We start from the raw sequence: 14223 nt of genomic DNA, 5'->3' as shown, positions 1-14223 counted from the left end.
CTTCCTCAGCACCCAGCCCAGCCCCGGCAGCAAGAAGGGCTTCCCCGTGCACCTACCGAGGGCCGACTTGTGGTAGACAAGTCTCTGCCTCTACTGAGACACCTCTTGGTGAACAGCCTCCCCAAACATTCTAGAGTAGATATCTGCCAAGTTCCACCATCAAGATACATGACAACTTCCTCACCATCTAGTGGATCACGGCCATACCTTCTCGAACAAGGTCTGAATGGAAGCCATGGTGCAGGTAACTCTTCCTTGGGTGTGGCCCAGGGATGTGGCTGCTCTTTATACCTGCTATTTCTGTATTCTTTTTTTTTTTTATTAAAAAAATTTTTTTAAATGTTTATTCAATTTTGAAAGAGACGGAGCATGAGCAGGGGAGGGGCAGAGAGAGAGAGACAGAAAATCTGAACCAGGATCCAGGCTATGAACTGTCGGCACAGAGCCCAACGCAGGGCTGGAACACATGAGCTGTGAGATCATGACCTAAGCTGAAGTCAGAAACTCAACCGACTGAGCCACCCACGTGCCCCTCCTCTATTCTTGAGTTCTCTTGACTTCCTACTAGCAATATGTTGTTGCTCTAATCCCAAGTAACAGTTAACTCTTCTTGAGTTAAACTTTCCTATTCAGATTAATCTCGCTGGTTTCTCTCTCCTGACTGATATACTCGCTGGACCCTGACTGATATACTAAGCACAGTAGGGATATTCAATTTAAAAGATGAAAGAAAAAAAAGAACAGAAACAAAACCTGTAAAATTACAAAAGGTATGGAAATTGTGAGAAAGGACTTATTCCCTAAAACCTAGTTTTTGACAACTATGGGCCCTAACCTTGAAACTGCACATAGGTTAGAAAAATTAAAAAATGCTTCTTTCTGCACTTTTTGTTACTAAAAAAGATGAGGCTAAGTGAAAATACAAACTGTTTCAACATCAGTGTGCACAAATTCAAGGAAGATAAATTTAGAAATAACTGAGAGAATCAGAGTTTCTTGGGCTGCATTTCACAAACTCTGTATCATGCAACAGGAAACAACAGCACATTAAACACCCCCCTATCGGCCAGAGTCGTTCAGAAATGGACTGTGTTCATGTTTTCATTCTGATAAAAATTTTTTAAAAAGCCCCCAAAGAATAGTCTGATCATCTACACAGCAGACTATCATAAAGCTGAGTTTTACACGATTTTAGTGCTTCACTTTGCATTAGTATTTCAGAGCATACTGTACCACATTATGTGGCAAGGGCTGATGACAAATGAACTGGGTTGAACTGGGCATGTAAATATTGGGTCGGTGCCAAGTAAAAGCCAAGTGACGTCATGGTACACTGTATGAAAAGAGATTTGAGGTTTTAAAGCAGTTTAAATAGAGAAAAGCCACGGGTGAAATAAATGCAGAAGCTCACGGTAGCTAAGAACATCCCTCATGCCAATGGGATCAGTCAGTACCACGTGTATAAATGTCGGCTTAATTTCAGAAAAATATTCTTCACAATGACCTCTTTTAATTTGAATGGTCTTGGGCTAATAGTGTTATTTTTTGTTTTGGCTTTCTAAACAAATACAAGCTATTAACATTTTAAACCCAAGTTTATCTCTGTGAAAATAATAAAGGTACCTCTTATATAACTGGGAATCTGCTAGAATTTTTTTCCTTAAAGGGCAGGTACACGGGGCCAATGAATTTAATTGGTTAAGGTCATTCTAGTATTATATGCTAATGTTCATAGTTGATACTAATCAGGACCTGCCTATATTGTTAGGTGACAGTGGAAAAGTCTATGCTTATATTTTTCCTGATGGTTGACAGGGATCATATCATACTACATGTATGACAAAGGACAATGTGTCACCTGGGTGAAGAAGGATGGCATCAGTAAGGTCATATTGCTATACTTTTTAATTATAAACTGTTGCTGTTCTGTGTGCAGAGGCTAAGAGAAAATCGAATTTTATCATCTATCTCAGTCTACATGGTACAATTATGTTTCAGGTATTTATATACATAATGATTATTTACTTGATGATTTTACCACTGAAAAAAGTCAGCTAACGTGTAAACTATTGTTATTGATCAGATAAAATTATCAGTGGCTTACTAAACTTGTTCCTTATCGTAATAATGTGGTTCTCCCTGTGGTACTTTTTATTCTTTCATAAAAGTCTCCTTTTTTAAAGTAATGAATTGAACATCATAAATTATAGCGGCTGGGGATGAATATTTTATTTGAAAATCAAGCTGTAACTAAAAGAATAAAGTATGACTTAATATATATCTTGGGTAATGACAATAAATTTATTCAACGTAGTTGAAAGCTTATTAATAAGATCTCTCTTAGGAAAGTTCCTCTCTTTGGTATTATAGTGGGAAAAATAAAGATTTTACTGTTCCAGAAACATATCAATGGATGTCTTATGACTTATGAACATCTTAGGATATCTGTCTTAGGATGACTCATCTTTTCATTGCTGCCAATATTACAAAATGTCGTTCAATGTGTGTTTTTAGATTAAGAAAAAAATTAACTTGAAGACCTTCAATTTTCTGATGGCAACAAAGACTCTGGCACTAAACACAGGATAACTTATAGAATATAACTAAGTACATTAAAAAAAGTCATAGCTGAAATTTTTGAACAGTATTACAAATATTTCTAAAATTTCTCTATGACTGGAGTTTTAGGCCTAGGCTAGGATCACCCTGATTGTTCATTTTTGAGAGTGCTCTTATGATGCTGTCGATATAAATGCCAAAGAAGAGAAAGGCAATCTTTTTTCAACCCACAATTCTTTCTTGACTGTTGTTAGCAACCGTTTGTTTCTTCTATAAGAAGCCCTACTACCAATATAAGAATTATTGGCATCGAGATTATTTTACTGGAGAACCAACTGTGACTTACTAGAACATTCTGTATGGTAAAAATACAGCAGTTATATGCCATCAAAGGATATGAATATGGTCTAGATCATGTTAAATATATACAAACAAATTCTTCCCCGTAATTTTCTTTAACAGGCACACACAGACCTGACGATCCACGTATATTTTTTAATGGCTTATTTATTTTGAGAGAGAGAGAGAGGGAGAGAGGTGAAGAGAGAGAGAGAGAGAGAGAGGTGAAGAGAGAGGGAGAGAGAGAGTTCTCCAGCAGGCTCCACACTCAGCGCGTAAGATCATGACCTGAGGCACCCACCCACAACCATGAGATTATGACCTGAGCCTAAATCAAGAGTCAGACACTTAACCCACTGAACTACCCAGGCACCCCAAACCTATCATATTTAAGGACTTCAGTAAAAAGATATTTTGCCTTTTTCTGAGTATGAAATTACTAGCTTTACCCAAAGTTAATGAACCCAAATAAAAATAAATCTTTATGTTTACATTTTGGAATTCCATCAGGCCTAAGAAGTTCTGGTGGGATTAGTGCTCTGCTCTAATGCGCATTTTAATTTGAATGAAAAGACCTGGTAGAAAAGACCTGGTTGTCTAACTCACCTCTCCACAGTCACTTTTGATTGGTGTGAGGTAATGGCATGTGGGCTGGCCACTGGTTCTCCATTTCCTGAAGAGTCTGTCAGACACGGAAGGGCAGATACCACTGAACATAACAGCAAAGAGGATGGGACAAAGGGTTACTACTACTCTATGGTCAAACCCAAACCCCAGGAGCCAGCATGCCTGCATTTATCTCCTGGCTCTGCTACTTACCACCTGTGTGACCTTGGGCAGGCCACAAACTCGGTGCCTCCCATTTCCTCCTGGATAAGAATACCTACCTCACAGCACTATGGTGAGAATTAAATGTATTAACATATGCGGAGTACTTACGACAGTGTCCAGCACGGTATGAGGGTGGCAATCAGTGTTGGGTGTTATTTTTCCTTGCACTGAATAGACTTTGGACAGAAAGTATATAATGTTGAAACCAAAGCAACTGGTGAAGACAGCAGTAAGCTGACCTGATCAGGCTGACAGTGAGTATCTTTAGATTTGGAGCAAATCACCATGAACTACCTCAAGTGATGAGAAATATTTTTTTAAACTCAGTTTAATTCTAGGTGCACTCAGAAGATAAGGGTTTCACAAATGGAAGGCCAGTGAACTGTACCTAGCTGTGCCACCTCTTCATTCAGTGCTCCACTTCGCAGTCCAGCGTAAGCCAACAATATTGATGACAGACTCTAAAATCTGGGCCTGGGTTCCTTAAAGTCTTGTAAACCTTCATAAAGGTCCGAGTTCCAAGGAAGTCTCATTTCACAGCATAGCATAAGCTCAGTAACGCTGCTAGAGGTACAGGGAGTCTGATAACTGAACTTTATTAAAGATGCCAGAATTTGCCAAGTTGGTAGTACGCAGCCTCGGAGATTACCGATAGGTCTGAAAACTCACCTGCCTGCCTGCCCTCGAATTCTCTTTGGAGCCCTGGCAGCAGCATTCAGCCCTCAACCACATATGGGACTGGACAAAGAGGGATATTTGTTAGCCAGATAAACCTCAGGCCCTTTTCAGCATATGAACTCAAACCAGACTTATTGTGAGTGTTGATAAACACAGATAGGATGATTGGCAAGTTTCACCTTCCCTGTTGCCTTGGTGGATTCTCGAGCTGAGGTACAAAAAATACTGAAAGAATTGTTAAGGGAATAGCAGGAAGGGGGAAGATGGAAAAACAAAGAAAAAAAACAAGGAAACTGGCCATGCACGAACTACAGCATCAGCCCCTCAAATAACCCTGCGATGGTGCAATTTACATCCTAAAATGCTCATTCTGATGACTCACGGGGGGTTACGCCTTCATAGGGTCGCCACGTATTACAAGATTTGCAATAATGCAGTGGGGTTAATAGGCGATCACAAGGGTTATCTTCCAAACAAATATAATTAGGGCATCTTTAAAAACCATGAAAAGTCTACTATGAAGGAATCATGAAATCATTTGATTAGTCCAGTCTTAAAAGAAAAAAAAAACAGCAAAGGAAAGTGGGGTATCTCTGGTCCTTTCTTATCATATTGATATTGCAGATGAGGAAAGAGGAAGGCTACACGATGGGCTCTCTACCCACCACCTGTATGTACAATCATGAAGACGACGTGGGATCACAGAGGAAGAGTTACGAGCTTGCACTTCAGCTCTGGGAGCTGGGTTGGTCACGCTGCTCCTCGGGGGAAGGGAACTGGCCTGGCCTGTCCCACGGACTCCCAGCACCTGCAAGGAGGCCTGGCACATGGCAGGTCTCTGGAAATGCTTGCTGACTCCAAGATAAAGCACTCAACCTCACAAAGCTGCAGTGGAAGTTCAACAAGAAAATGTATGCAGGATGTGTATACATCCTGGCACAAAGAGGCCCCTTAATAAATACTAATTGAACCTGGGTACTAACACACTAAGGCAACTTTTATTTAAAGCAAATTTCTGTGAAAATCACCAAGAAGTTAATGATCTCTGTCCAAAGCCTATAGGTCTCAACAACTTTCTAATGAAATTTTAACAAATTTTTAATTTTAACTCTATTCTGAAATCAGAAGTTAAAAAAGCATAAATTCTTTTTTGAGAACTGCTGTAAATACAAGTTTTCAAAATGTGTACGTTTAGAGTACTTAAGAGCAAATAGACATACATGCTAATTTAGCAGACAGTAAATGATAAATGAAATTTAATTTTATAACACCAACAAAATTCTTCTCATTATGTGTGTATATATATTTATGTGTGTATACACACAGGGATATACAAATCTATATCCACAGATATGGATACTTATAATGTGAAATGATTTAAGATATTAAGCACACCATTAGAGTATAAACTAATATGACAAAACATCTGCCACAAATGCAAGAGCGTTTTCCATAAGGGGAAAATCTGCGGACTAGAGGACACACACCTAAGCTTCTGTACATCAATGAGTAACTTTTTTGTGTGTAACCAATCAAGAAGTATCTTGATCTCTAGAGAGTTAACTCAAAAACTCTTGTCTACATTTGAATTCACTGAAGCAAATACCTGTTTCTCCAGTGAGAGCTCCCTTGGTTATATCTCCGTTTCTCTGATCAACAGTTTTCTACAAAAAAAAAAAAAGAGATTTTTTAATGTTAAAGTTAGAAGTGAAAGGAAAAAAAAGTTATTAGGAATAGTTTAAAAATGGCCATCTCAGTACCTTATCTGTAGGTTCTGTTCGTCTTGTTCTTTTCATAATCTCCTCAAGTCGCTACAAGGAAGGGAGAATTGAGCAAAAGGATCAAATCCAGAAAGAAGGCTAGCCTGGCACATTTCACTGACTACGCAAATGGGTCATTAAAACACGTCTGTTACTTTGGGTAATTATAATACACACTGCTTTGGCCTAATTGGCATTATTCACAAAGCTGGAACTGACTGAAGGCACATGAATCAGAAGGAACTGTTTATGGTGAGCACCCCACTATGAAGACTGATTTCTTTGGAGGAGATGATGAATCCTGAGAGCTACCCTACCCTTGATCCCAATTGGACTCTTACATGGTCCACCTTCCTCCTGCCCTGTAACGGAACATTATAACCTTCATTTATTTACAAAGCTTTCCTTGCGGGGAGGGGGTCGAATTCGTTAGTAAAATGTCTCGTTAGTGGATTAAACAAGCAGAGCACGAGCAGAACACACGTGCTTTCTGAGAGCAGTGAGCTAGTGTCTGGGTCCTCCCGTGGCTTCAAGTCTGGGGAAGAATGGGCACAGTTAGCATCCCAGGTTTCCGCGTTAGATGCAATCACCTTCTTTCTTTCCAGGCGCTCCTGCTCTTCTCTCTGGAAGTGCTTCTCCCGCTCCTGCCGGACCCTCTCTGCTTCCTCCCGAACGCGAGCTTCTTCTTCCTTCTGGAAACAAGAAGGCGGCCTGTGCTTCTGGCCAGCAGGGTTGCTCGCTGCCCCCATCCCTGGGGTGGGGGTGAGGGTGAGGGTGGGGGTGGGGGGGGTGAGGAGGTGGCTCCAGGAGGTGCGGGCGCGAGGGCGCGCGGAGAAGTGCAAGAGGCGAGCGCGTGCACGAGACGGGGCGGGAGGACTTGCACCCCCGCCCTGGACACTCTCCCCCCTCCCCAGGGCCCCGCCGGGCGGACCCCTACCTGCTTCTGCGCGCGCTCCTCGCCCTCGCGCTCGCGCCGCTCCCGCTCCTCCTCCGCTTGCCGGCGCAGCTGCTCTTCCCGCTGCCGGGCCTGCTCGGCCTCCAGCCGGCGGGCCTCCTCCTCGCGCCGCGCCCGCTCCTCCGCCACCTTCTGCGCCAGCTCCTCTTTCTTTTGTCTGCAAAAAGACACGCGAGGGGGGCTCCCTGGACAGAGGCTCGGGTTTGTGGCTCCAGCAGGGGCAGTCTGTTCTGAGGGCTGGGGGAGGGGGGGAAATCTCCACTGGGGACGCTCAGCGTGGTTCGTGGTCAAAACGTGAAGCCACCCTCCATGCTTCATCTTTCCGGCCTCATGTGGCCTTGTAGTAAACAGAAAACGAGACCACTAGTATTTCGAGGAGCGCTTGTTTTGTGGAAGTCCGTGCAACTTAATTATCCTTAAAGGCCGAGACTTGTTTAATCCACTAACGAGACATTTTACTAATGAATTCGACCCCCTCCCCGCAAGGAAAGCTTTGTAAATAAATGAAGGTTATAATGTTCCGTTACAGGGCAGGAGGAAGGTGGACCATGTAAGAGTCCAGTTGGGATCAAGGGTAGGGAACGTCCAAGATCGCTGCCAGCACAGGGGCTGTGGTCCTCCCCACCCCCCCACCCCCACGCCCCCAAGGTGCTGTTGTGCTTATTTGAAGAACAATTTGCGTTGGCATTGGTTTTTTTTAGCCCCAGGAGGAGGCCAACTAAGCAAACTGTCCCTCCAGCAAACTAGCAGGCAATCATGTGGACACTTAACTGTCTCACCCAGCTACTCTGAGAGTTCTATCTAGAAGAAACCATGAACTCTTACTATGCAGCTTTAAAACGATAATTAGGAAGATAATAAGGAAATATGGAGATCAGAAATATGTTCAGTAAAAAAAAAAATCAGAGTGCACAGTTGTACCTCCACTGTGCTTAGAATTATGTAAATAGATGTCTGTGTGTACATACTTATGTACGTTTATAAACCTGCACACTGTTCAGAGACTGGAAAGGATGATCTCAAATCCACTCTTCCAATTACTGAAAACTGGTAAGATGATGGACAGATTTTTTTCCTTGAAGCCTTTCCCCATCAGTGCTGTGGCACTGTCAGTATAATAAGAAAATGTGATTTAAAAAAAAAAATCACTTAGCGGTCAGAGACACGATTGTGAAGCAGCTAATCCGTTCACCATCATGACTGCCACCACCTCTCGTGTCTCTCAGACGGAAGACTTAATCCCAGGTATCCCTAGGAGGTCACCGCTCATTGAGCACGGTCACCGCTTTACCTTTCCAGCTCTTCCCTCTCCCTCTTCTCCCTTTCCTCCTTCTCTCTCTGCTCCCGGGCCAGCCGCCTCTTCTCAGCTAGCAGCCTCGTGGCCTCTTCCGGGTCGGTGGTGCCCGCAGAGGTCTTGGCAGAAGCGCAAGCAGTCACAGTGGATGGCGAGGCTGGGGCTGAGGCTGGGGCTGGGACCGGCGCTGGAGCGGGGGCCGAGGGGGCCACGGCTGGGGCTGAAGCAGCTGTACAAACAGGTACAAGGAGAAAACCAACTGGAAACAAAACCCAAAGAACAAAACAAAAACTAGCATTCCCCACACCCCAGGCCTAGAATTCATCATGGTAAAAGAAAAGGGAATGTTTATTACTGCGTGTTCTCATGGTTTCACCGTATTCTATTTGTAACCAAGCAACAGAACAAAAAGGTGCATGTGTAAGTGAGCCATCCTACAGGGCTGACGCTCTGTCACCAAGTCCTATTTTTATACAAGTTCATCAGTTAACAACATGTATCGACTATGTACTCGGTAGAGAGCCTCATGTTAGGTTCTGTGGGAAGTTATACCCTGAGCAAAAAGATGAGATCTTCCATTTGCCTTTCGTTACATTAAAAAGATTCCTTCTCTTAGTGACCATTACTAGAGGACTAAAGCCTTTCTATGAGTTTCCTCAGCATCTGTGCCACGAGCCCAGATTCAGGCTGGGAAGATGACACCTGACGAAGAGGTCCCTTTTGTCTACCCACAGCTGTCTCCAGGTCTGAGGTGGGAGGAGCCATGGGCCTCTTCAGGAGCCAGTGCTAGTATTCCCATACATTTGGGGCTCCACTGTCTGTCCTGATGCCAGGATGGAGCACAAGTCCCATGGCCTTATTCAGATTCAGGAAACGGCCGAGAGAGCTGATCCGGGAGGGAGTCCACGCAGATGCACCTGCTGTGAGATGTGATCTCTAGCATTCTAGACCCTCCTCTCAAGATTCACCTATCTCCTTCTGCCCCTACACATTTTTTCTTTGTCCTCAGGACACTTTTTGGCCTTTCTCTTCTACCCCTTTCCATGCAAACAAATACTGGACTCTTCCGTTGTCTAACGACACTGTTGCCTGTCTTGAGTCACCTATTCTTTCTTTGCTCCTACCACCTACCTTCAGATTAAGTCTTAAGGAGAAAACTTTTGAGCGAAGACAATTTCAACAAGAAATACTGAATTCCTAGTTCTAGGTGATTTTTAAATTCTAGATAGTGTCTGGTTTCGCCTGGTAGAGAGGAGATCCATTGGGTCTTCTGAAACAAATTCTGTCAAGCATAGAGGCTAGCCAGTGGTCCTGAAACTCCCGTAGGCACAGGAAAACTGGCCATTCTGTATTTTGTCTGGCAGTCCTGCACCGGAATTGATGGCGAAGCTCAGTGTCTTTCTGACTCCCTGGATCTAGCATATACTTGGATTCAGTAGGTCTGAGGTAGGACCAGGGCTCTGTGCATTAAAACATCATAGAAATCGTGGATCAAAAATATTTCCGTAAGATCTTCTTTCTCAAAGGTGGAACTCACACCCTTCCCTTGAGTGTAAGTTGAACCTAGTGACTTGCTTCTAATGAACAGAAGATGACCGAAATTGTGACTTCTGTGTGTAGGACTTCTGAGACTAGGCACAAAAGGTGTGGCTTCCTCGTGATGCTCTCTCTCAGATCGTGCTCTCTGGGGAAAGCCAGGAAGTCCAGCGGATGGACTGTAAGGATATCAAGTAACCCAGGTTCATGTGTCATGAAATGGAGCTCAGCCATGTGTATGCACCACCTGCCAACAACCCAGCGAAGCTGCTTCCAAACTCCTGATCCAAGAATCTGTGTGACATGACATAGTAACTGCTGTTATAAGCTGCATAGTTTTAGCAAAATTTGTTACACAGCAATAGATAACGAATACAAACGATCCTGATGCAGGTGGTCTGAACACCACATTCTGTGAAACACTGGATTCAGCCAATAAAAGGAGTCATAAATGCTACCTGAATTAATATACTATGGCTCCAAAAATAGGATTTTGATTGGATGATTCTCTGTATGTAAAACAAAATCACACTTAGGAAAAGTTTGCAAAATTAACCTCAATAAAATTTCCAAGTCCCCAGTAAGAGCAAGCAACCCACACTCCATCACAAGTCAGCTGAATCTTACCAGGAGCAGCCTCTGGTTCGACAGGTGTCCCCTCTTCAACTGTGGCTTCTTCCACCTTCACTAAAGGTGCTCTGCCCTTAAGTGATGGCTCACTGGCAACTTTCTGGGGTTCCTTCTCGGGTTCTTTTCTCTCAGATTCCACTCTGACTTCTCTCTTGACAGGGCGGATGTTGCCAGGGGATGGGGGCCGGACCTGGGCAGGGGTAGCTTTGACTGATCCGGGAGGCAAGGAGGAGGCTGGTCTGGGTGTGCCAGGCAGATGAGGAAAGGACTTGGATGGAAGCCTGGGTGACAAACAGTGGCAAGAGAACAGGAGACATCAGAGTAGGCTTTCCCGAACCTTCCTTTCCTCACACTTCTACCCCATGATAGTACTAGAACACCAATAAGGAAAAGAAACGAAGATATTTGGCTGCGTGTATTTGCTTTTTATGCAGCAAACACAAAAATATTCACTCTAGACTCTTTCCTGTTTTCTTTTTCGTTTCCTCCAAGGAAAAAATATTATTCCTGACGTCAATGCCAAACAGCGTGGAAAGAATAGTTTCCTTTCAGAGGACAGAGGCTACAAATTCTTCAACATGGAACAACCCAGCCAGCTTCTTAAATTTCGCTTACCAAAGTCGGGAGGGCCCTGGTGATCTTACTTTGGGATGAGATGGAGACAGAGCCCTCCGAATGCCACACGTGGGTTGGAACGGGAGGTTTTCTCTCTCTCTGTCTCTTTTATAGCCCTAAGTTCAGAGAAACACAATAATTAGATTTTGCTATAGGAGTGGGACAATCCCATTCACAGTATTCAATAGTGGAGCCACAACCCATTGAGTGACTTCTTGGAAATTTTCCAACTTTTGTCATTTATACCCAGTCCACTCCCACAAAAAAGCCCTTGTTGGCTTAACACTGAATATTGCCAACTGAATTGACACAATCTGACACTAATAATAAAGCTCTGGATGTCTGATCTGGAGTTATAGCTGTTTAAAAAAATACACACTTATACTCTTAGAAAGCACCTATATATACTTTGTGCCTAAAATCAGCTGGGGCAAAATCTCTCACTGTCTGGTTCAAACCACACAAACATCAAAATTAACATCACTTCCATTCCCTTCTCCCCCCTCTTTTAATTCTTTAGCATTTTTTTTTCTTTTTTTCCACCTTGGAACATGGACATAACTGCAGTCTTTTTTTTTTTTTTAAATAATACCTGTCTGCTACATCAGACATTAATATATTTTCCCCTTTATACTGATACTACATAAATAAGTCCTTTCTCACCTAATGTCCTCTTGCTCTTGAAGGAAAAGTTATGTTCCAGGTGAAGAATTCTAGCTATTTTTAATCTTCTTCTTTAAGGATAAAATTGAAATGGCAGAGTGGGTCAAAACATCATCCCTTTTCTAGCTGCATCCTATAAATTCAGCCAGAGAGTGATACCTTTTCTAACTCGAAACGAGCAAAGGGAAACCCAGAGTGTTCCGATAATGTATAGTCAGCCAAGACAAAAAGACCAAAACAAAACAAAACAAAACAAAACAAAACAAAAAAACAACAAAAAAGCACAGAGCAAGAAAGACTAATTCTAAGTATCTGAAACTTGCCGACAATGTTCTGGCCTGGGAATGGATACTCACTGGATACACCTGTGCAAGCACCTGTCCGTCCTTAACTCTGTTAGGATCCTTGCAGGAAAGCAGACTGTGAGAGCCCAAGGAAAGGGACAGAACTTTATCTTATCTAGCCGCAGGGCCAAGAAGCTGGTAGTGTACCTTCTCTTCTTTCTGCCCGGTACAAGCATCAACTCCCCTCTTCCTTCCTTTCCCACGTTTATTTCCCTTCAGTGTCCCTTCTAATTGCTCCTCTCCACTTTCCTTAGAAGCATTCTAGTTGCTTGACTGGGCTGTAGGTGGGGGAAAAACATGAGTATCAAATAATACTCAATGTCTTCCCGGGATTTCTAAATAAAACAAATGAAGACTGGGGCAGGAAAAAGTTTTACAAGATGTGTGCCAGCTCTATATCACTTGTGGCTGCACGACCATCCTTTGCCCCCATTTCTGGTCCCAGAAGGTGGGAGGTGAGGGCTCAGAGAGCAGCTGTAGTCCTTGGGCACAAAAGTGTCAGCCAGCACATGGGACCCTTCTGGAAGGGATAGAGGGTGGCAATTATGCCTTGGGAATATCAGTGCCAGAGTGGAAGGCCTGGGGCTCTTCCCAAGAGAAGCTGGGGTTATGCACCTCAAGTAGCTTTTTCCTTTTTCTGGAAACATTTTAATGTGGTTGAAGTCAAATTAAGGAGAGATCTGAATGGGAAAATAAGTCCGGAAGTGTAGCTCGTGATGCGGGGGATACACGGATGAATTTCATCATCTGGGTCTTAAGACAGGCATTGAGGGAATGAACCTACAAAGATCTGTATAATCCTTCTTTTTGCATTAAAAAAAAAAAAAGTCTTCTTTTTTTAAAGTGGCATTGAATCAATTCTTTCTTTCCTAAAACTGACCACCTTAAAGGGGTAGGGGAAACAGGGAAAGAGCAGTTTAGAAAAATGCCCCATACTTAAGATAACATCCTCTCAGGCAGGTAGATGCTTTTACTCTCTTAGTTCTTTCAGATGTCTTTTCATTGGTCTGGCACCCAATCACCTATTTGGGGACCACACGTGTAAAGGCACTCCTTATCCCCGTCCTGATCTGAGTTAGTAGCCAACGGTCTCTACAATAATCTTCCCTGTTAATAATTTCCACAAGGCTACACTAAGGTGGAAGGCACAGCAAGGTGCCCATGTCAATGGTGCTGGCAAGTTTCCCAGCAGGACAAAGACTTTCATTTTCCAATTAGAGTTAGGTTTAGAATACAAATAACTTTCAAGAGAGATAATACAGACAAATACTCCAAAGCAGACTGAAGTCCAATAGAACTTTCCGTGATGACTGAAGTAATCAACATCCATGCTGTCCAATATACTAGCCACGTTTGGCTATTTGAATTTCAGTCTAAATTAACTAAAATTAAATAAAATTGAAAATAAAATTATGAAAACAGTTCTATTTGTAACAGCATCAAAAAGAATTAAATACTTAGGAATAAACTTAACCAAGAAGGCAGAAGACTTGTACACTGCAAAACAAAAGAAATGAAAGAAGACAAAATGGGAAGACAGTCTATGTTCACAGACTAGATAGAAGACAGACTTATTGTTAAAATGTCAACACTGCCCGAAAGCAACTACAGAGTCAATGCAATCCCTATCAAAATCCAATGCTGTTTTTGCAGAAATAGAAAAATTAATCCTGAATTCATATGGAACCTCAAGGTACCCTGAGTAGATAAGACATTCTTGAAAAGGAGAACAAAGTCAGAGGTCTTGTACTTTTGATTTCAAAACATAATCAAAACAGTGCGGTACTGGCATAAAGATAAGCATATGGACCAATGAAATAGCCCAGAAATAAATCCTTGTGTATATGGTCCGAGGATCCTTGATAAGGGTGCCAAGACCACTCAGTGGGGAAAAGATAGTCCCTTCAACAAACGGTGTTGAGAAAACTGGGTATCTACATGCAAAAGAATGTAGTTGGACTCTACCTCACACCATATACAAAAACTAACTCCAAATGGATTAAAGACCTAAATGTAAAA

General features: G+C 42.7%; 1 protein-coding gene across 9 annotated transcripts in view; it reads right to left on the bottom strand.

The window, feature by feature from the left end:
• Positions 1 to 14223, bottom strand: part of MAP7 (microtubule associated protein 7) — a 177464-nt gene that overhangs the window by 8974 nt on the left and 154267 nt on the right. For 8 of the 9 annotated variants that reach the window (XM_053222204.1, XM_027056804.2, XM_027056795.2 and 5 more), the window contains 8 exons: positions 11198 to 11313; positions 10580 to 10863; positions 8414 to 8645; positions 7105 to 7279; positions 6758 to 6859; positions 6168 to 6218; positions 6014 to 6071; positions 3505 to 3607 (listed from right to left, as the gene is read on the bottom strand). In XM_053222204.1, coding sequence (XP_053078179.1) covers positions 3505 to 3607; positions 6014 to 6071; positions 6168 to 6218; positions 6758 to 6859; positions 7105 to 7279; positions 8414 to 8645; positions 10580 to 10863; positions 11198 to 11313 — 1121 coding nt within the window. The remainder of the gene's footprint in view (positions 1 to 3504; positions 3608 to 6013; positions 6072 to 6167; positions 6219 to 6757; positions 6860 to 7104; positions 7280 to 8413; positions 8646 to 10579; positions 10864 to 11197; positions 11314 to 14223) is intronic. The other variant, XM_053222203.1, reaches the window with a different exon arrangement.

The sequence above is a fragment of the Acinonyx jubatus genome, chromosome B2, assembly GCF_027475565.1.
Source record: "Acinonyx jubatus isolate Ajub_Pintada_27869175 chromosome B2, VMU_Ajub_asm_v1.0, whole genome shotgun sequence".
Taxonomy (NCBI): domain Eukaryota; kingdom Metazoa; phylum Chordata; class Mammalia; order Carnivora; family Felidae; genus Acinonyx; species Acinonyx jubatus.
This window is presented reverse-complemented; position numbering and strand designations above follow the sequence as displayed.